We start from the raw sequence: 23,663 nt of genomic DNA, 5'->3' as shown, positions 1-23,663 counted from the left end.
TACTAATCCTACACTAATTCCATATTCCTACCAAACATCCCCACCTGTCCCTATATTTCCCTACCACCTACCTACACTAGTGACAATTTATAATGGCCAATTTACCTATCAACCTGCAAGTCTTTTGGCTTGTGGGAGGAAACCGGAGCACCCGGAGAAAACCCACGCAGACACAGGGAGAACTTGCAAACTCCACACAGGCAGTACCTGGAATCGAACCCGGGTCCCTGGAGCTGTGAGGCTGCGGTGCTAACCACTGCGCCACTGTGCCGCCCTTGCACAATCTCAAGACATCGTAAACTACTTCACAGCCAATCAAGAATTTTTGAACAAGATTCACTGTTGTAATGCAGGAAAATGCAGCAGCCAATTTGTGCAGAGCAATGTTCCACATATACCGCAATTACATAAATTACCAGATAATTGTTTTTGGTAAAGTTGGTTGAGGGATCAGTGTTGGTCAGGACATGGGGAAGTCCCCCAAGCCTAGAAGTGATAAATGTATGAATATGAGTTTCAGCATCAGGACTGAGTTAGGTGCTGTGCAGAGCAATGTTGCAAAGATAGAAATAAGTCATCTTACTTTTGGATAGGATATAAGGTTTGCCGCTCAGCCTTGGTTTGAACAGGACAACAAGGTTGTGTGCACTCTGATTCAGAATGAGTGGGCATGAGGGTAAGTTTTGGAATCTGTGACAATGGAGCAGTCACAGAATAATTTCGGTGAAAAAATAAGTTTACCAAGTAGCTTGCTGACAATTGCCATCAAAACTGATACAAATACAATAACTGCTTAGACAAGGTTCTAGAGGGAGCAAGCAGTCGATGCCTTCAGAAGAAGCCCAGGGGATATTGAGGGAAGATAATTGGCAAGAAAAGGGGACAATATTCTTATACCTGTTCTTTGAGGCGTTCCTGTTGCCCCATGATGGCGTCTGCATGATGGGGATATTTCTGTTTCAGATGTTCCAGAAAAGCCTCTCTTTTTCTATCCATTTCTGATGGCTGCATTCCCAAAATTTCTTTTGAACTGCGAGCTCCACCTACAGTGTGCCTTCGTGGGATGTTTCGAGTAATCTTAGTATTTGAAGCACGGTTATTTCCATTAGCGAGGTTTTGCTTTGCTTTAATGCGCTCAGCATCATCTGATGACGTTACACGTAAATTTGACTTCCCATGATCTGAAAAATAAAAGAAACAGAGTTAAAAGAATATGGAAGAACATTTTCATTTTCTTCCAGCCACAATGTACTTGCTTTTTTTGTCCCTTTCTGTATCTTGACTAGGACACACACTACATATACATTCCAAAGGGATTGTGCACTCTGCGACACCCTGGACCACTCTTTTATCACCAACACCTGCTCCCCTTCCCATGGCACCTTCCTGTGCAAGCATAGGAGATCCAATACGTGCCGTTTCACCCTCTCCCTTCCCACTGACTATGGCCCAATACACTTCTTCCAGGTGAAACGCTGCTCACAATGCGGTCGCCCCTACATTGGGGAGAGCAAACGCAGACTGAGTGATCACTTTGCTGAACACCTCCATTCATCTGCAAGAGTGACCCCGAGCTTCTGGTCTCCCGTCATTTTAATCTTCTGTCCCACTTCCACACTGACCTCTCTGTCCTCAGCCTCCTATAGTGTTCTGATGAATCTGAACAGAAGCTGGAGGAAGAGCACCTCATCTGTCAATTAGGCATTTTACAAACTTCTGGATTCATCATCGAGTTTAACAATTTCCGATTATAACCACTGCTCACATGCTTTCAGAGAGCAGGTGCTGTAATGATCCTGCTGTTCATTCATCACTCCAGCCTTCCATCCTATCACAAACCTTCCCTTTTGTTCTTACCTACCCTCCCCTCCCCATTTTCCTGCCTCAGTGCTTGCTTAAACTCTGTTATATCTGTAACATCTTCCAGTTCTAATGGGAGGTCACTGGCTTGAAACTTTAACTCTGAATCTTCCCGGTTGTACCTGACCTGCAGAGTATTTCCACTATCTCTGCTCAGGAAACCAGTATAACCCGGACAGCTGGTGGAGTAAAATACAATAGGAACATGCAAGGCCACATCTCCACACCATCTTACTCCCATCAAAATTCTGTTTGGGGTGTGTATGTTGTCATGCTCGGAAGGAGACGTGATGAAACAAACAATGAACCAGAGGAATTATGAAATAAAAGTCAACTGTTGAACTGAACCACAAGAAAATGGGCAATTTGTGCCACAGATAAAATGGAGTAGAGGTCAGGTGATCCCTTCTGTACTGTCAATAAACACATCTGTCTGTTGAGGATGAAACTCGTTAATCTTATCTGAATTAGCTCTGGGAAAGGCACACCGAAATTGAAAGCAACCCATTATATATTGATGACTCCTATCTACAGGAATGAACTAATAAAAGATTCTGTAGACAGATGGACTCCACAGCCTAAATCAAGATGAGTATGTGTGAAGTAGCGCCACTGTAGCAGAATAATTAGGACTAGGAAAGATGTTCTGCTTAGAGAGCATGAGCAGCTAGGGGCAAAATTAGAAAGCAGAACCTCAAATGTAATAATCTCTGGATTATTACCTGAGCCACGAGCAAACTGGAGGATGGTAAATAAGATTAGAGAGTTAAATGTATGGCTCAAAGACTGGTGTAGGAGAAAAGGGTTTCGATTCATGGGGCACTGCACCAGTACTGGGAAAAGTGGGAGTTGTACCGTTGGAACTGTCTTTACCTGAACCTTGCTGGGACAGGTGTTTTGGTGAGTCATATAACTAGGGCAGTGGTGAGGGATTTAAACTAAATAGTGGGGGCAAGGAATCAAGTGAGGGAAGATGTGATAATTTAAAGAGAGAAGAGAAGGCAAGAGAGCGAGCAATAAGGGTAAAGACAATCAGAGTGTGGCAGGAAGGGACAGAGTTTACAAACTTAAGAGTGCGCTAGCAGATACGGCTACAAGTTGCCAAAATAATGAAAGACAGAATTAAAGGCACTCTATCTGAATGCACACAGCATTTGCAATAAGGTAGATGACTTGAAGTAAACAAGTATGATCTAATTGCCGTTATGGAGAAGTGGCTGCAGGGTGACCAAGGCTGTGAACTGAATGTTCAAGTGCATTCAACATTTTGGAAGAATAGGCAAAAAGGAAAAGGTGGTGGGGTAGCCCTGTTAATAAAGCATGCGATCAGTACATCAGTGAGAGAGGATCTTAGATTGGAAGATCAAGATGTAGAATCAGTTTAAGTGGAGTTAAGAAACAGCAAGGGGCAGCGAACATTGGTGGGAGTTGTTTCTAGGCCACCAAATAGTAGTGGTAATGTAGGGCACAGTATAAATCAGGAAATTAGAGATGCATGTAACAATGGTAATATAATAATCATGGGGGACTTCAATCTACATATAGACAGGATAAGCCTAATTAGCACTAATGCTGCGGAGGATGAATTCCTGGAATGTATATGTGATAGTTTTCGAGAACAGTATGTTGAGGTACTCCAGATGTGGTCTCACCGATGCCCTGTATAGCTGAAGCATAACCTCCCTACTTTTGTATTCAATTCCACTCACGATAAATGATAACATTCTATTAGCTTTCCTAATTACTTGTTGCACCTACATAATAACCTTCTGCGATTCGTGCACTAGGACACCCAGATCCCTCTGCATCTCACAGCTCTGCAATCTCTCACTATTTAGATAATATGCTTCTTTTTTATTCTTCCTGCCAAAGTGGACAATTTCCCACTTTCCCACATTATATTCCATTTGCCAGGTCTTTGCCCACTCACTTCACCTATCTATATCCCTTTGTAGTCTCCTTACGTCTTCTTCACAAGTTACTTTCCTACCTATCTTTGTGTCTTCAGCAAATTTAGCAACCATACTTTCGGTCCCTTCATCTAAGTCATTTATACAAATTGTAAAAGGTTGAGGCCTCAGCACAGATTCCTGTGCCAACCAGAAAATGACCCATGTATGCCTATTCTTTGTTTCTGTTAGCTAACCAAGCTAACTGGCCAGTGGTTTCCTGCTTTCTGTCTCCCTCCATTTTTGAATAAAGGAGTTACATTCGCTATTTTCCAATCTAATGGAACCTTACCCAAATCTGGGGAATTTTGGAAAATTAAAACTAATGCATCAACTATCTCAATAGCCACTACTTTATAAACCCTAGGATGAAGTCCATCAGGACCCAGGGACTTGTCAGCCCGCAGCTCCAACAATTTGTTCAGTACCACTTCCCTGGTGATTGTAATTTTCTTGAGTTCCTCCCTCTCTTCCATTTTCTGACTTACAGCTAATACTGGGATGCTACTTGTATCCTCAATAGTGAGGACCGATGCAAAATATCTGTTCAATTCATCTGCCATTTTCTTATTATCCATTATTAATTCCCCAGACTCACTTTCTATACGAACGACGCTCACTTTGTTAACTCTTTTCTTTCTCAAATATCTATTGAAACTCTTATTAACTGTCTTTATATTTCTAGCTAGCTTTCTCTCATACTCTAATTTTACCTTCCTTATCAATCTGCTAGTCATTCTTTGCTGTTTTTGTATATTCTGTCCAATCTTCTGACCTATCTCCCATCTTTGCGCAATTATAGGCTTTTTCTTTCAGTTTGATGCTATCTTTAACTGTTTTAGTTTACCACGGATGGCGGGTCCCACCCTTGGAATTTTTCTTTCTCATTGAAATGTATCTATTCTGTGTGTTCTGAAATATCCCCTTAAATGTCTGCCACTCTATCTCTATTGACCTATCCCTGAAACTAATTTGCCAGTTCATTTTAGCTAGCTCTGCTTTCATGCCCTCACAATTGCCCTTACTTAAGTTTAAAATAGTAGTTTTCTCTCCCTCAAACTGAATGTAAAATTCAATCATATTATGGTCGCTGCTACCTAGGGGTGCCTTAACTATGAGGTCATTAATTAATCCTATCTTGTTGCACAATACCAGGTCTAGTATAGCCTGCTCTCTGGTTGGCTCCAGAACATATTGTTCCAAGAACTTATCCTGAAAACATTCTATGTACTCCTCATCTAGGCTAATTCTGCCCATCTGATTTTTCCAGTCTAAATGTAGGTTAAATTCCCCATACTTATCACTGTACTAATCTCATTGTAAAGGAGCCTCTAGGGAAGATTGACCATAATATGATAGAATTTTACATTAAATGTAAAACTGATGTAATTCAATCTGAAACTAGGGTCTTAAATCCAAACAAAGGAAACGACAAAGATATGAGGAGCAATTTGGCTGTGGTACATTGGGAAACTACATTAAAAGGTATGACAGGCAATGGCTAGCATTTAAAGAATTAATACATTAAAACAAATTTACCATTGAGGCATAAAAACCCAACAGGAAAGGTGATCCACCCATGGCTAACAAGAGAACTTAAAGATTGTATTAGATCAAAGGGTTCTGTTCAACCACTCTCTTAACTCCATCTTTGATACCCTAAGAATCATACAGCACAGAAGGAGGCCATTCGGCCCATCATGCCTGTGCCAGTACTCTGAGCTATCCAATTAGTCCCACTCACCACCTCTTTCTCCATACTACTGCAAGGTCGGCGCAACATCGAGGGCTGAAGGGCCTGTACTGCGCTGTAATGTTCTATGTTCTAAGAGGCGTATAAAATTGTCAAACAGGTTGTTAGCCTTAGGATTTTAGAATTCAGCAAAGGAGGACCAAGAAACTGATAAAGAAAGAGAAAATAGAATATGAAAGTAAACTAGTGAGAAACATAAAAAAAGGATTGCAAAAGCTTCTATAGGTATGTAAAAAGGAAATGATTAGCAAAGACAAGTGTGAGCCCACTACAGGTAGAGACAGGAGAATTTATAATGCGGAATAAGGAAATGGCAGAGAAACCGAACAAATACTTTGCACCTGTCCTCACGGAGGAAGATACAAAAAAACCTCCCAGGAAAACTAGAGAACCAAGGGACTACTGAGAATGAGGAACTGGAAGAAATTAGTACAGATAAAAAAGCAGGACTGCATAAATTAATTGGACTGAAAATTGATAAATCCCCTGGACCTGATGATCTACATCCCAGAGTGTTGAAAGATGTGGCTGTAGAGATAATGGATGCTTTGATAGTCATCTTCCAAAATTCTATAGATTCTGTAATGGTTCTTGCAGATTGGAAGGTAGCAAATGTAACCCCACTATTTAAGAATGGAGGGCGAGAGAAAACGAGGAACTACAGACCTGTTAGCCTGACACTAGTAATAGGGAAAATGCTAGAATCTATTACAAAGGATGTGATAACTGGACACTTAGAAAATAATGTTAGGATTGGGCAGAGTCAACATGGATTTATGAAAGGGATATCATGTTTGACAAACCCGTTGCAATTTTTGAGATGTAACTAGCAGAATAGATGAGGGGGAACCAATGATGTGGTATATTTGGATTTTCAGAAGGCTTTCGATAAGGTCCCACACAGGTATTAAGATCAGAGTTAGAAACCAGACAGAAATGTTAAAAAAAATTAAAGCACCCATGATCATGTCACTAAAGTGTGAATCATGCACAATTAAATTTCAAGTATTTTTCAAAAGCGGCCAATGATAATCTGGGTAATTATCATGAACTGAAGTTTCTCTCAGAGAATGAAGGGTCCATTTTGTCCATATCAACATCTACAACCTATACTGTAGTTATAGAGTTCTGCAGTGTTGCCCAATTTGCATCACAACACACGTATCAACCTTTCAGAAGTTATGTCAAACTAAGTGAGTTTATCCCATGAACTCAATCCATGCTGCCAAGCACAGTCATTACAGACCCACAATTCATTAATGCCACCAAAGACAGAATATTTGGGGGAAATTATACATTTATGGGACAAATAGGCAGTCACAAACACTGGCTACACAATTTCTTTTTTTATTTGTTCACAGGATGAGGGCATCACTGACCAGGCCAGCATTTATTGCCCATACCTAGTTGCCCATGAGATGGTGGTGAGCTGTCTTCTTGAACCCCTGCAGTCCTTGAGGTATAGGTACACCAACGGTTCTGTAAGGAAGGGAGTTCCAGGATTTTTACCCAGCGACAGTGAAGGAACAGCGATATAGTTCCAAGTCAGTAGGGTGTGTGGCTTGGAAGGGAACTTACAGGTGATGGTGTTCCCTGCATCTGTTGCCCTTGTCTTTCTAGGTAGTAGAGGTTGCAGGTTTGCACGATGCTGTCAAAAGAGCCTTGGTAGGTTGCTGCAGTGCATCTTGTAGATGGTACACACTGCTGCCACTCTGTGTCGGCGGTGAAGGGAGTGAATGTTGAAGGTGGTGAATGGGGTGCTAATCAAGCGGGCTGCTTTGTCCTGGATGGTGTCAAACTTTTTGAGTGTTGTTGGAGCTACACACATCCAGGCAAGTGGAGAGTTGTCCATCAAACTCCTGACTTGTGCCTTGTGTACAGGCATTAGAGAGACAGGGAGAGAGTTACTCACTGCAGAATTCCAAACCTCTGACCTGCTCTTGTAGCCACAGCATTTATGTGGCTGGTCCAGTTCAGTTTCTGGTCAACAGTAACCCCCAGGATGTTGATAGTGGGGGATTCAGCAATCATAATGCCATTGAACATCAAGGGGAGATGATTAGATTCTCTCCTGTTTGAGATGGTCATTGCCTGGCACTTATGTGGCGCGAATGTTACTTGCCACTTATCAGACCAAGCCTGGATATTGTTCAGGTCTTGCTGCATCCGGACACAGACTGCTTCAGTATCTGAGGAGTCGCGAATGGTGCTGCACGTTGTGCAATCATAAGCGAACATCCCAACTTATGACCTTATGGTATTTCATACAGCAAAGTGAACAAAGCAATTTTGTAGATCATGATCTGATCAAATCTCCAAGCATGTGCTTGCTGCCTTTACCATAGGCATTCCCTATGGTACTCCTCCAGTCATTTGCCAGAATTTTACCTTGTGGTGCTGGCCCCACCCACCAGCAAAAAAAGTCGGAGAGAGCCCGTCTCGGCCGCACCTGGAAGCCACGCAGCGATTTTGCAAGACCCAGGCCCTTATTAGGCCTCGGGCTCGATTTCGGCCCCTGTTAGGCAGGAAGTCCCACCTCCAAGAGCTGCCGGCCAATCAGAGTGCTGGCAGCTCTTCAGTCCCAATAGCACCACCGGGAGCAGTAGCTACTTCTGGGACTGCACCCAGCCGAGACCAGAAACAATGGAGGAGGACCCAGAAAAAGTGAGTGGGGGTCGGGTCTTATCGGGGACATTCAGCTGGGCCCCGCCAGGAGGGAGGTGGGGATCAGAATGTAGGGCGGGTGGGTTGTTTTAGGGGGAGGGGCCCCTGCTGCGGGGGCCCTCTGTCAGGCACAGGCTGCCCAATCAGGAGGGCACCCCTCGCCCCATCCCCCTCAGCCAGCAAGCAGGCCACCAGATATTACTGGTCGGCCTCCTCAGGTGCTGAAGTGCACATCTGCTGCTGGTAAAATACCAGTGGCGGTGTGAGGAGGCCATTAAGTGACAATTAATTGGCCACTTAAGGGCCTCAATTGGTCTGGGGCAGGCAGGCTATTTGCCACCTCCCCCTCCGTCTCCCACTCCATTTGTAAGTCCAGCCATTATCTTGCTGGAAAGGCAGCCTGGACACATCTTTGTAATGATCTAAAGAATATGCTCTGGCTTGTAACAGTCAATCTTCAATCAGTTCATTAGATTGTATGACTTTGGACTGTACTGATATGTAATGTTTTTTTCATCACAGTTTATCAAGCAAACTGAACAGATACAGGCTTTGTACAATAAAGTTGATGATGGCACCTGTAAGTTGTCTCACTGTGCCATCTTTTCCAGCAATCTTTCATTTGTCTTATCGAAGTTCACATTCAACTACCAAAGTCAAAGAACTATTTACAGAAGTAGTGAGTGCTTTACAATTGAGGAAGTAGAGATTGGTTGAAACCACAAATAACATCAACAGATTTATTGACTTCCTCTCTCAGTCCTTAACCTCCCACTTGTCTAACCACTGTCTGATTCGGTCTACATATGAATCTGATCACTATAATTTAGCTGATGCATGTGCTTCAAATAAGGAATTAAGCATTCTGCGAAGTTTGCTGTCATCATCATAAAAATATAATCAATTTAAATGAGATCCACTCGATTGTTGGACTCATGAAACAGAGAGATCCCAAGTGCACTGCTCTGAGGAATTCCTTGTGTATGTGTTGCAACAGGCATTTATTCTGACCCAGTTGCTTAAACAAGTGACTTTCCCACTGATCCAATTTAACAGCTAAAAAGAAACATCATTCCTGGACTCCAATGCCGTACATGAAAGTTGTAGAAAATGGTCACATGTTCCAAATGGCATCAAGGGAATCCCTCCAATTGCAGACCATGACATTGCAAGTGTCAACTTGAAAAACCAAGATGAAATGCCAAGGTCCATAATGCAAAGCAACATCAAGTATGATAAGGCTAAAAGAGTGCTGAAAACAGCGGAAGCCCTAGAGGAGTATAGAAAGTGTAGGGGGGGTGTACTTAAAAAAGCAATTAGGAGAGCGAGGAGGGGGCATGAAAAAACACTGGTGGGCAAGAAAAAGGAAAATCCCAAGGCATTTTGTAAGTATATTAAGGGCAAGAGGATAGCCAGGGGAAGAGTAGGGCCCATTAGAGACCAATGTGGCAATGTGTGTGTTGAGCTGTAGGATGTAGGTGAGGTTTTAAATGATTACTTTTCACCTGTGTTCACTATGGAGAAGGACGATGTAGGCGTAGAGATCAGGGAGGGGGATTGTGATATACTTGAACAAATTAGCATTGAAAGGGAGGAAGTATTAGCGGTTTTAGTGGGCTTAAAAGTGGATAAATCCCTCGGCCCAGATGAGATGTATCCCAGGCTGTTATGTGAGGCAAGGGAGGAGATAGCAGGGGCTCTGACACAAATTTTCAAATCCTCTCTGGCCACAGGAGAGGTGCCAGAGGACAGCGAATGTGGTACCATTATTCAAGAAGTCTAACATCAGTGGCAGGGAAACTATTGGAAAAAATTCTGAGGGACAGGATTAATCTCCACTTGGAGAGGCAGGGATTAATCAAGGATAGTCAGCACGACTTTGCCAGGTGCAGATCATGTCGAACAAACTTGACTGAATATTTTAAAGAGGTGACTAGGTGTGTAGATGAGCGTAAAGCAGCTGATATAGTCTATATGGACTTCAGTAAGGCTTTTGATAAGGTCCTGCATGGGAGATTGGTTAAGAAGATAAGAGCCCATGCGATCCAGGGCAATTTGGCAAATTGGATCCAAAATTGGCTTAGTGGCAGGAGGCAGAGGCAGATGGTCAAGGGTTGTTTTTGCGATCGGAAGCCAGTGGTGTACCACAGGGATCAGTGCTGAGACCCTTACTTTTGTAGTGTACATTAATGATTTAGACGTGAATATGATGACACGAAAATTGGTGGTGTCGTAAATAGTGAGGAGGAAAGCCTTGGATTACAGGATGATATAGATGGGCTGATAAGATGGGCAGAGCAGTGGCAAATGGAATTTAATCCTGAGAAGAATGAGGTGATGCATTTTGGGAGGACTAACAAGGCAAGGGAATATACAATGGATGATAGGACCCTAGGAAGTACAGAGGGTCAGAGGGACCTTGGTGTACTTGTCCATGGATCACTGAAGGCAGCAGAACAGGTCGATAAGGTGGTTAGGAAGGCATGTGGGATACTTGCCTTTATTAGCCGAAGCACAGAATATAAGAGCAGGGAGGTTATGATGGAGCTGTATAAGACACTAGTTAGGCCACAGCTGGAGTACTGTGTACAGTTCTGGTCACCACACTTTCAGAAGAATGTGACTGCACTGGAGAGGGTGCAGAGGAGATTCACCAGGATGCTGCCTGGGCTGCAGCATTTCAGCTATGAGGAGAGACTGGATACGCTGGGGTTGATTTCCTTGGAGCAGTGAAGGCGGAGGGGGGATCTGATTGAGGTATACAAAATTATGAGGGGCATTGATAGGGTAGATAGGAAGAAACTTTTTTCCTTAGCGGAGGTGTCAATAAGCAGGGGGCACAGATTTAAGGTAAGGGGCAGGAGGTTTAGAGGGGATTTGAGGAAGAGTTTTTTCACCCAGAGGGTGGTTGGAATCTGGAATGCACTGCCTGAAGGGGTGGTAGAGAAAGGAACCCTCACAATATTTAAGAAGTATTTAGATGAGCACTTGAAGAGCCATAGCATACAAGGCTACGGGTCAAGTGCTGGAAAATGGGATTCGAATAGATAGGTGCTTGATGGCCAGCACGGACATGATGGGCCGAAGAGCCTGTTTCTGTGCTGTATAACTCTATGACTCTATGACTATGACGATACATCAGAAAATAGTAATAAAAAGACACAAAGCTTGGGTTTTAAAACCCTGAACATTATTAGAAGCAAGTACTGAGGGAGATAAGAAGTTCCACAGTTTTGAGATCCTGAAAGAAATGAATTAAGAGTTGGAGACTGTACATCGATTTTTAACTCAGTGAAGAAATAAGGGATAAAAAGGAATACAAGAATACAAGAAATAGGAGTAGACCATATTGCGCATCGAGCCTGCTCCGCCATTCAATACAATCATGGCTGATCTTAGGATTCAACTCCACTTTCCCGCCCACTCGCCATATCCCTTGATTACCAGAGAGACCAAAAATCTGTCTATCTCAGCCTTAAATGTATTCAACGATGGAGCATCCAAAACCCTCTGGAGTAGAGAATTCCAAAGATTCATAACCCTTTGAGTGAAGTAATTTCTTCTCATCCACTCAGTTCAAGGCAATTAGGGATAGGCAATAAATGCTGGCCTAGCCAGTGACGCCCACATCCCACAAGTTAATTTTTAAAAAGTCCTAAATAATCGGCCCCTTATCCTGAGACTATGCCCCTGTGTTTTAGATTCCCTGACCAGCGGAAACAATCTCTCAGTGTCTACCCTATTCAGCCCCTTCAGAATCTTGTATGTTTCAATGAGATCGCCTCTCATTCTTCTAAATTCCAGCGAATATAAGCCCAATTTACTCAGCTTCTCATCATAGGACAACCCCCTCATTCAGGGGACCAATTTAATGAAGCTTGGCTGTACCACCTCCAATTCAAGAATGCACTAGATGGGATATTCAGAGCTTAGCTAAGAGAAGAAAGTTCAGAAAAGTACTGACCATGGAAGTATGAATAAAATAGAGAAAGACAAGAAAAGTTGTAATGTAGCTTGTTGGAGGCTTCAGGTGAGAGTGAGACTGACTGTCAGACCAGTTTCTGATGAAAGATCACAGACCTGAAACGTTAACTTTGCTTCTCTCTCCACAGATGCTGCCAGACCTGCTGAGTATTTGCAGCATTTTTTTTGTTTTTGTTTCAACTTCTTTTTGTGTCTGTTCAGGGATATGAAGGATACTAAAAAATAATCTTGGAAGGGCTTAGTCTTTCTAGAGTGTTAATAGGTGGTGAGGGAAAAAGATGAGTCCAGAAAAAGAGAAAACAGCTTTGTGAAACAGCTTGAAAAATATCAGAGATGAGGATTTGCATATAACGTCAGAGGACATAGTTAAGGCCAAGAACTTTGAAAGGGAGCTAGGAGGTGGTAGGTGTTGGTTATTTCCATATGAGCCATCAAAAAACATATATCTTTAACAAACTGAAAGAAATAACATTTCCTTGCTGTAGGATATGGAGCAGTGATTCAGATAAAACACTGCAGAATCATTGGAGCTTACGAGCACTGATATGAAGTAAATTGAGGAATGCAGAATGAAATAATCAGGAAGAGAATAAATAAGGTTAGATGACGAATAGAAAAGATCAAATTAATTTAAAGGTCTAGAGCAGGAGGGAGGATAGAGCCCTTGGGATAGAAAATAAGCTAATCAACTACGACATAACAATTTGAGAGTTAAGTAGATAGACATGAACATAGGTTTGGTGAGAAGATTTATGATAATAACTTGTTTAGAAATGAATAATGCCGTAAAAATCTTTGGAGATATTTGAGGTAAGGATTGGTGATCTACCAAGGAGCCAGCTGCAAAGAGGCATAACATAGACAGAACAACCATGCTTAAAACTATATCTGGGATTATGTAACAGGCCAGAATTTCAAAGTGACGGATAAATTGAAATGCCATAACATTAGAAAGTGCTGATGAAAAGCCAACAGGGCAGTCAGTTGTTTATAGGGTAAGAGAGTTCATCTTAAGGATATGGTAAGCTAAGCAAATTTTCAAGAAGAAGAAATGTGCTGGGAGTAAGGCAGATTGCAGCAATGCCATAGACGTGGGGGTAAGTACAGAGGCACACATCTTGAAGATGATGGAGGATTACGGTCAGAAACACTAATTTTCTTGTTGAGAGATGACAATTTAAAGCAGATTCGAAGGCAAGAAATAGTGGATGCAGTTTTGGGCATCTCAGAGGGAATGGAAAAATTAGATAGTGTTTCTAGTTGTATATTCATGCTATTATCTAAGATGCATCTGGCAGATCCCAAATACTTTACCATGTAACTTTGTTTTGCACCACGGCCTAGCTAAGGCACTGATCTGCGACAACATAGTTGCTCAGCAAAAGCACCCATCCAGTCTCTGAGAGGCTAGATTTTCAAACACCAAACAACAGGTTCTATCCTATCTTTCCAGTGACCCCCTCAAAAGCCAAATCAATCTACGGTACCCTCCATTAGGAGCAGTCTTCCAAATATCTGAGAAGTATTTGAGCAGACAGAGAAAAAACAGCAAGGAAAAAAGCAGATGAAAAGCGTAGGAACCAAAAATAAGGGTAATGAAAAGTAAAGTTCAAGAGTGTGATAAGAAGTTCCAGGCATTGGGGAAGGGGAGAAGCCTACCATCCCAGGACATTGGAGCATCCTTCTGGAACTGAATAAGTTGATATGTTTACTCTTAAACCAAATTGATAACCAGATTGCAAATTGTTAGAATCAAGACACTGCAACAACTTACTTACATGCTATGGTTAGCATGGGTACTTGGAATGATTGACAATAGTGATACTAGTAAGTGATAACAGGGTTGTCATGACGGTGCTTCCATTATTAATATTTTTTGAGAACTTGTGTTTAAAAGTCTGGGGAAAATACCTGAGGAGGTGCTGGACTTGTTTTTTTGAAAGGGTCACTGGAAGGACACTTGGGACTATGTTTAAAAACAAACACTGACTGGAAATCACATGTTGTAAGCTAAGTAAACAGCCTTGCTAGTTATTGGAGTTGTTTGCAATGAAGTCACATGTTTTGGTTTATGGTGGTCAGAAGTTTTTGGCTTTCTGTTTTGGGCTGAACTGTTTGAATGCTCAGTTGGTGTCTATCCTGCTAAGAGAGAAGCCACCCAAGTCATCCTTTGCCACCTGGGTTGAAAAATCTTCTGAGAATCCAGTGTGATAGCTGAATCCGCTGATGTCGTATTTCTCCCAAAAAGCCTGCAAGACTTCCTCTCGACATCTCCTGAATGAACTGCTTCTCAAAAGATCCCAATGACAACCGTCTACTTGTACCCAGACGCCAGACTGATAAGTCATCTGGAACATTTCATATCTTATCCTTTTTATCTTCAAGAATTGACAAATATTTGGCCAAAGTATTTTTGTTTTTATAAAGTTGATCTCTGCAGAGAAAACTTCTTTATTTTTTCTTCAATCAGTGTGTGTGTTGGGTTATTTAGAAGGGAATATATTTATACTTTTATATTTAAACCTGTGTGTTAATAAGTTTTGCATCTTTATTGAATAAGTCTTGTTTTATAATAAATTCAGAATTGTGTTGTTTATTAAAGAAACCTGGTTGGTGGATTTTTATTCTGAAACTAATATGAATAAAGTATATAATTGGCTGTATCGGTAACTGGGTAAAACATGTAAATATATGTGGAGTAGTGGAGCTAGAGAAAGACAGTGCATTCCTCCAACCTCAGTCGTAACAGGGTTCAGACTTTTTCCTTTCTTGGTACAAAGGCACAATGTTTGTTGAGTATTATTTGGGTGAGACACTTGTTGGCTGGTTAAATAAAAGGCGAAAGGTGAATTCTTCTAACAGGACCTTGAAAGAATCTTAAGAAGCTAGTTGGGCTGATGCATAGGATGATTAGAGGGCTGGACCTTATACCAATCATCTGCTGCATTGATTCATTAATGATTAATGTAGAAATTAGTTTACATTCACACTTTCATATATTTGGTGTACACACACTTTTGGATATACTTCTACTCTGAAATGTTAACCTACCATCACGAGAGAAAAAAGCTTAAAGATTTGTTTGTTAAAAACAATAGAAGGTAAGATACAAATGAGTTCTAGATAAGCCTCATTGATTAGAGTTTGAAACGGAATTTGCTTGAGTATTGGTGCACATGCAAGCAGACAAGAGAACTAGAATGTCAGTATTTACCATGATTACAGTTGACTATTGCTATGTGCTTTAGCTATAGAAGCCTCCATTCAACATCAGTGATATGAAGCAAACTTAGATGAATTCTCTCCACCACCTCCTAGATTTCTAGCTGAAGGAGTTTTCAAAAAAGATGCAAGAATATCTGATTAGAATCAGATGATCAAAAGGTTCAATCTTTGAATTGCCAAGTCTTTGAATTGCTGGTAGACTTCACAATTAGTGAAGGTTATATTACTATACAAGATACAAGATCAGAGGTCATTACACGGAAAGTTTGCTCAATCCACCTTGAGGAGCAGAAGGGAGAAATTTTCAGAACCTATCTTCAAGAATAGACTGGGTATAATCTGTAATACAGCAGGTTATCTGTGACTTAGTGTGCTGAATGTCTCCTTCTTACTTACATTTGAAGGATTCAAACTCTCTTTTTTAGAATATCAAACTTAAACTGAACTGTATGATCCTTGTTCTGCTAATCCTTGTCCTTGTATCTGATAAATTAATATAGATCTTTTCAATACACCATTTATATGATCATATGAACCCCAAGCAACACAGTTCAAGAATGTTTTTGTACAAATATTGTATTCAGTGGTAAGTTACCAGATGTTTAAAGCTTTACAAATTGGACTTAAAATACCAAAAATTGAATGGTGGAATTTTAAAGCTTGCTGAAGCTGATACAGCAGAATTCCTGCCACTTGGATCTTCCAGTTCATGAAACAAGATTGTACTATAGAACCCCCAAAGCTTTTCAGTGCTGGGATAAAGGCATTTTAAAGACCATGGATAATGGATTGCTGGATACAGAATGGATTGTTCTGGCAGCTGTGTTTGTATTTGTGCACCTGGGTGCAGGGGGAAGGGAAAAAAGAATGATTTAACTCTGTGTAGATGAAGAGAACATAGAGCAATCAACAAAGGACAAGGAGGAGCTAATGATGGAGTATGCATTCTTTTAAGGAAATTATTAGAAATAATGTATAAACCTGATCAGTAGTATCTGAACATATGCCATGATGTTAATGAGTTTCTCACTTCTAAAATTGGACTTGCAGTGGTACAACATTGTAACCAAGCACCATTACTTTGACTAATCACGCTATTATATAATTTTATATCATTTTCTAATATATAGTTTTAAGTTTACCAGCATCGCTTTCCGCATTTGATGAAGACTGCGCTGTATCGGAAATCATGTTTAATTACAAATTATAGCAAATGCAGCATTCACCAGATATGTAAAATCAGATGGAATAGACAGGATGGAACAACTCCATGTGTGCTGACCAAACTTTGCTTGCAAAATCCCCTTTTGACATAAATAAATATTCGTCGGATTTTACCGCTAGCTCAAAAATTAGGGGTGAAATTTCCTGTGCCTTTAAGCCCAGAAAAATATGCAAAGCAAATATCCAACATAAAAGAGTGAGGAAACTCTGCCACAAATGTGTCACACATCATTACATAACGACCAAGTTTCCTCACTCTTTTACACCTGTATTTTGATCCATGCAGCAAACATTCACTTTTCCTGTTGGACTGCAATTTTTTGAACTTTTTAAAATTTATCCTCAATGCGACCTGCAATACATTTTCTGTTTCTTTGAATGCATTTTATGGCATCAATACAAGTCACATTAAAAACTGAAAAGCTTCCATGATTGTATGTTTTTAAACACACTGTGCCTAATTGATATAAAAGCAAAATACTGCGGATGCTGGAAATCTGAAACAAAAACAAGAAATGCTGGATTCACTCAGCAGGTCTGGCAGCATCTGTGCAGATGCTGCCAGACCTGCTGAGTGAATCCAGCATTTCTTGTTTTTGTGCCTAATTGATAGTTAGATGGCTTGAAACTTTAATTTCTATACTTAAAGAAGGAATATATAGTGTGAAATGAGAACAGAAAGTGCCGGAAATACTCAGCAGGTCTGGCAGCATCTGTGTAGAAAGAAACAGAGTTAATGTTTCAGGTCTGTGAACTTTCAGCAGAACTGGCATAAGTTAGAAATGTAAACAGTCTATGAGCAAGTGAAAGGGGGAGGGGGGAAAAAGAACAAAAGGGAATATCTGCGATAGGACGGAGGGCAGGAGAGATTTGGCACTTTGCTTTTGATTGTTTATACTGATTTCTGCTTGTTTATACCATTTTTACGTTCCTGTGTATGTTAATGAGATTGGCAGGATATCTGGACACAAATATACATTGACAAAATTGGCGCATGAATGGGTGTAATTTTCGGTGCAAGTTCCCAATTATGTCCCGACAGGAAATTCCACCCCGTTGCATGTAATCACCGTAATGTATAATTTGCATCAAGGGTATAATGTCGAACCTCCTATTTCTTAAATGTCTTTATGTAATGCTATACAATCTAAACTCTGCTGGTATTTTTTTTTGAAGAAGCAAAAAGCAATATCTTTCCATAATGCATAAAACTTTTAGAGCACTTCAAAGGTATTGGACCATTTGGGCACAATGCCGTGGAGATGAATGCAGGTTTTATCCCCAAAATTTCATGCTTATAGGGAGAAGGCAAGCACAGACAAACCTCCCTGCAGGCAGGGAGCAAAATCTGTTGGGCCATCTCCATCTTGGCAGCAGCCCAACTTCTCAGCTAGGATTAGTATGTAAACTGGGAGAGGAAGACCTAGAAGTGCAGAAAATGGAGAAAAAAATATACCATGAAAAGAAAGGAGGAGAAACTTGGCCAAAGTTGGCCTCAGAAAGGTTCATGAATTTGTCCATTGTTTAGTTTAGAGATACAGCACTGAAACAGGCCCTTCGGCCCACCGAGTCTGTGCCGACCATCAACCACCCATTTATACTAATCCTACACTAATTCCATATTCCTACCACATCCCCACCTGTCCCTATATTTCCCTACCACCTACCTATACTAGGGGCAATTGCTAATGGCCAATTTACCTATCAACCTGCAAGTCTTTGGCATGTGGGAGGAACCGGAGCACCCGGAGGAAACCCACGCAGACACAGGGAGAACTTGCAAACTCCACACAGACAGTACCCAGAATTGAACCCGGGTCGCTGGAGCTGTGAGGCTGCGGTGCTAACCACTGCGCCACTGTGCCGCCCCTTAGATCTCAGAAACTTTAGTTCCCTCTAATGCGTGAAAATTAAGGAAGAAATATGGCATAAGTTCCAAGTATCATTCAGGTCCCAACCGTTTATGCTGATTTCCACTATTTTTTAGGTTCCAGTGTGTGATAATAAGGTTCCCCCAAAATATTTCACAAGGACTCCAAGTCAAACAGGTCCCTTTCACAAGGTAAGAGGCCATCTTCTTGATTTTACAATAAATTTAACAACAGAGTATTCACCTCCCCCACTCCCACAGAAGTGACAAAATGTTCAATACAGCATGACTGAATTAGTAATAAATTTCTACTATTTAGAAATGAACAGGTTGGGCCATCCTACTGAGAAAGAAAGGAAAATTCTTAGAAAAGACAAGTTTAGAGAAAGAGCAAAGATAAATTAACTCAGGCCAGCCACCTTTAGGCATACATTTGGTGAAGTTTGATCGATGTTAACAGTAGACTCCAATTGGACCCTTGTTGCCAAAAAGACTTGCCCTCCCTAAGGATTAGAGGTTTTCAATTGCTAGCCTCATGTTACATGGTCAAGATAATGCTCTATAATTGATCTCTGGCTTTATTTACTGAATTTGCAATTCCTGGCAATGCTTGGGAAGTTATACAAGCTGCTGAAAAACTTATTTCAGTGATCACCTAATTGAAAACAAAAGTGTCAGAGCTGTAGTTTCACCACTGATTGTAACATGCGGCCTCTGATCACAGGATAACAGGCTACACTTGGCTTTGAATAATGCTTTCATAGTAGAAAGATGCTACTAAAAGGATGTTTGTTGCAGTTGCTGCAAACTTAGTACTTCTGCTGCCAGGAACCTGCAGGCTGTGGTGAGTCAGGTATTCTGTAGTGATTGAACAGTCTGCACAGCCATCTTGCCTTTTCCCATTATGAAGCCTGCTGATGCAACAAAGAGTATGCCACTGGGCTCCACAGTGCAAATACCAGAGTCACACTGGTTTATTTAAACTTGAATCAGTATCCAATTCACACTGGAACCAAAGGATCTAAAAATAGACTCTTAACCAAATAATTACTTATGATAAGGTAGTGTGAAATGCTCCTAGCAAGCACAACTCAACTTCACAAACATTGATATTAGAGGTAAATCAGTGTTCAGATCAAGCAACTAATTTTTTATACTAGAGAGAGATAGCATATAGTTCTTGAGAAGACCCCAGCATTCTCCCCGTTCCAACACAATTTAATTGGAAAATATAAAGGTGTTTCCTGTTACATGATGCTTTTCTCCCTGAAATAATTGAGATCCAAGGGTCTAGTGAGAATGAGGAACGGAAAGAAATTAGGATTAGTAAAAAAATAGTATTGGAGAAATTAATGGGACTGAAAGTTAACAAATCCCCAGGACCTCGTGATCTTCACCCTGGAGTGTTGAAAGAGATGGCTACAGAGATAGTGGATGCATTAGTGATCATCTTTCAAAATTCTATAAATTCTGCAATGGTGCCTGCAGATTGGAAAGTTGCAAATGTAACGCCACAATTTAAGAAAGGAGGGAGAGAGAAAACGGGGAACAACAGACCTGTTAGCCTGATGTCGGTAGTAGAGAAAATACTAGAATCTATTCTAAAGTATGGCGGGCAGCCATAAAGACAGGGCTAAAATGTGGCGAGTCGAAGAGACTTAGTAGTTGGCAGGAAAAAAGACAGAGGCGCAAGGGGAGAGCCAACTGTGCAACAGCCCCGACAAACAAATTTCTCTGCAGCACCTGTGGAAGAGCCTGTCACTCTAGAATTGGCCTTTATAGCCACTCCAGGCGCTGCTTCACAAACCACTGACCACCTCCAGGCGCGTATCCATTGTCTCTCGAGATAAGGAGGCCCAAAAGAATGATTACTGGACACTTAGAAAATAATGGGCTGATTGGGCAGAGTTGACATGGATTTATGAAGGGGAAATCATGTTTTGCAAACTTGTTAGAGTTTTTTGAGGATATTACTCGTAGAGTGGATAAGGGGGAACCAGTGGATGTGGTGTATTTGGACTTTCAGAAGGCTGTTGATAAAGTCCCACATAGGAGGTTAAGCAAAATTAAAATGCATGGGACTGGGGGTAATATACTAGCATGGATTGAGTAACAAGCAGAAAAGAGAGAGTAGGAATAAATTGGTCATTCTCAGGTTGGCAGGCTGTGACCAGTGGGGTACCGCAAGGATCAGTGCTTGGGCCCCAGCTGTTCACAACCTATATAAATGATTTGGATGAGGGGACCAAATGTAATATTCCCAAGTTTGCAGATGACACAAAACCTGGTGGGAATGTGAGTTGTGAGGAGGCTTCAAGGGGATTTGGACAGGCTGAGTGAGTGGGCAAGAACATGGCAGATGGAATATAATGTGGATAAGTGTGAGGTTATCCACTTTGGTAGGAGGAATGGAGGTGCAGAGTATTTCTTAAATGGTGAGAGTTTGGAAAGTATTGATGTCCAAAGAGACCTAGGTGTCCTTATTCATAAGTCACTGAAAGCTAGCATGCAGGTGCAGCAAGCAATTAGGAAGGCAAATGGTACGTTAGCCTTTATCGCAAGAGGAATTGAGTACAGGAGTAGTGAAATCTTGCTTCAATTGTATAGAGCATTGGTGAGGCCTTACCAGGAATACTGTATTCAGTTCTGGTCCCCTTGCCTGAGGAAGGATATACTTGCCATAGAGGGAGTGCAGCAGAGGTACACCAGACTGATGCCTAGGATGGTGGGATTGTCCTATGAGGAGAGATCGAGGCGACTGGGTCTGTATTCTCTGGAGTTTAGAAGAATGAGAGGCAACCTCATACAGACTTACAAAATTCTTAAAGGGTAGATGCAGAAAGGATGTTTCCCCTGGCTGTGGGATCTCGAATCAAGGGACACAATCTCAAAATAAAGGGCAAGCCATTTAGGACTGTGATGACGAGGAATTTCTTCACTCAGAGGGTGGTGAATCTTTGGAAATCACTGCGCCAAAGGGTGCTGGAAGCTCAGTCACTGAATAAGTTCAAGACAGAGATCGATAGATTTCTAGTTGCTAATGACATCAAGGAATATGGGGATAGTGCGAGAATAATGCTTTGAGGTGGACGATCAGCCATGATCTAGAATAGCGGAGCAGGCGCGAACGGCTGAATGGCCTACTCGTGCTCCTATGTTCCTTTCAGTGCAGATTCAACTACACCAGCTATTCACTGATAATGGAAACATCAGTTACACCAAATGCGCATTGACGCTTGGTACTGCTGTGCAGGTTAAAACAGAACTGAAGATAATATCATGCTTATATATTTCCTGATTCATATTTTTTATATAACAATCAAAATGTTTAGGGAATTGAACACCTCCCTTTTGGGCACCAAATCACAGAATTGTAACAGCACAGAAGGAGGCCATTCATCGTGTCTGCACTGGCTCGCCAAATCAGCTAGTGCCATTCCCTCACCTTCTCCCCGTAACCCTGCACATTCTTCCTTTTCAGATAACTGTCTAATTCCCTTTTGAATGCCTCAATTGGACCTGCCTACATCACACTCTCAGGCAGCGCATTCCAGACCTTAACCACTCACTGCGTGAAAAAGTTTTTCCTCATGTCACTTTTGCTTCTTTTGTCAATTACTTTAAATCTATGCCCTCTCATTCTCAATCCTTTCATAAGTGGCAACAGTTTCTCTCTATCTATTCTGTCCAGACTCCTCTTGATTTTGAATACCTTTATCAAATCGTCTCTTAATCTTCTATTATCCAAGGAAAACAGTCTCAACTTCTCCAATCTATCTTCATAACAGAAGTTCCTCATCCCTGGAACCATTCTCATGAATCTTTTCTGCACTCTCTCCAATGCCTTCACATCTTTAAAAAAATGCAGTGCCCAGAACTGGACACAATACTCCAGGTGAGTCTGAACTAGTGTCTTATACAAGTTCAACATAACTTCCTTGCTCTTGTACTCTATGCCCCTATTAATAAAGTCTAGGATACTGTATGCTTTTTCACCGCTCCCTCAACCTGTCCTGCCAGCTTTAATGGCTTATGCACAAATACACCCAGATCCCTCTGCTCCTATTTTATTACCATCAAGTTACCATTAAACTCCGAAATCAAGTACCGCCGGTGATGGCCAGACACAGCAAAACATCTCTTTACCCAACCTTCCAAAGGTGGTGTGGTGCACCACCTACTGGACCATTGCAAATTTTACTTTTCAATCAGTGATGTATATTTTGCAATTACATGTAATGTAAAATATTTATTTAAAGGTAATATAACACTTGGTTTCCCTTTCCTCTCCAAAGTTCCTGAACATGTTATCACCTCCCACATCCGTGGGTTTTCGCCGGGTGCTCCGGTTTCCTCCCACCGCCAAAGACTTGCAGGTGATAGGTAAATTGGCCATTGTAAATTGCCCCTAGTGTAGGTAGGGGATATGGGATTACTGTAAGGTTAGTATAAATGGGTGGTTCTTGGTCGGCACAGACTCGGTGGGCTGAAGGGCCTGTTTCAGTGCTGTATCTCTAAAATAAATTTTAAAAAAAATCCAGGCACACCTTTCCCAGAATGCCATGTTTGAAACCCTCCAATCAGATGTGCGTCCCTGTCACGGTATCAAAATGGATCACATCAAAGACTATTCCAATGCACTCCTGACCAGCCTCCCACGTTGTAACCTCTGTATACTTGAGGTCCTCAAAAATTCTGCTGCCTATGTTGTAACTCAGACTGTCCTGTTGACCCATTACCCCTATGCTCGCTGCCCTACATTAGTTCCCAGTTAAGCAATCCAGGCACACCTTTCCCAGAATGCCATGTTTGAAACCCTCCAATCAGATGTGCGTCCCTGTCACGGTATCAAAATGGATCACATCAAAGAAATTCTCATCCTTCAAAATTCATCCATGGTCTCACCCCACCCTTTCTCTGTAATCTCCTCCAGCTGTACAACCCTCAGATATCTGCGTTCCTCCAATTGCAGCCTCTTGACCATCCCTGTTTTTAATCGTTTGACCATTGGCAGCCATGTCCTTCAGTTGTCATGATCCTAGTCTCTGGAATTCCCCTACTAAACCTCTCCACTTCTCTACCTCACATTCCTCTTTAAGACACTCCCTAAAACCTGCCTCTTTGACCAAGCTTT

General features: G+C 41.5%; 1 protein-coding gene across 12 annotated transcripts in view; it reads right to left on the bottom strand.

The window, feature by feature from the left end:
* Positions 1 to 23,663, bottom strand: part of si:ch211-285f17.1 (sickle tail protein) — an 815,052-nt gene that overhangs the window by 439,936 nt on the left and 351,453 nt on the right. For all 12 annotated transcript variants that reach the window (XM_068013806.1, XM_068013809.1, XM_068013831.1 and 9 more), the window contains exon 2: positions 898 to 1,181. In XM_068013806.1, coding sequence (XP_067869907.1) covers positions 898 to 1,181 — 284 coding nt within the window. The remainder of the gene's footprint in view (positions 1 to 897; positions 1,182 to 23,663) is intronic.

This window comes from Heterodontus francisci, chromosome 2, assembly GCF_036365525.1.
Source record: "Heterodontus francisci isolate sHetFra1 chromosome 2, sHetFra1.hap1, whole genome shotgun sequence".
NCBI classification, from domain to species: domain Eukaryota; kingdom Metazoa; phylum Chordata; class Chondrichthyes; order Heterodontiformes; family Heterodontidae; genus Heterodontus; species Heterodontus francisci.
Note: the sequence above shows the minus strand (reverse complement) of the source record. Positions and strands in the feature narration are given on the sequence as shown.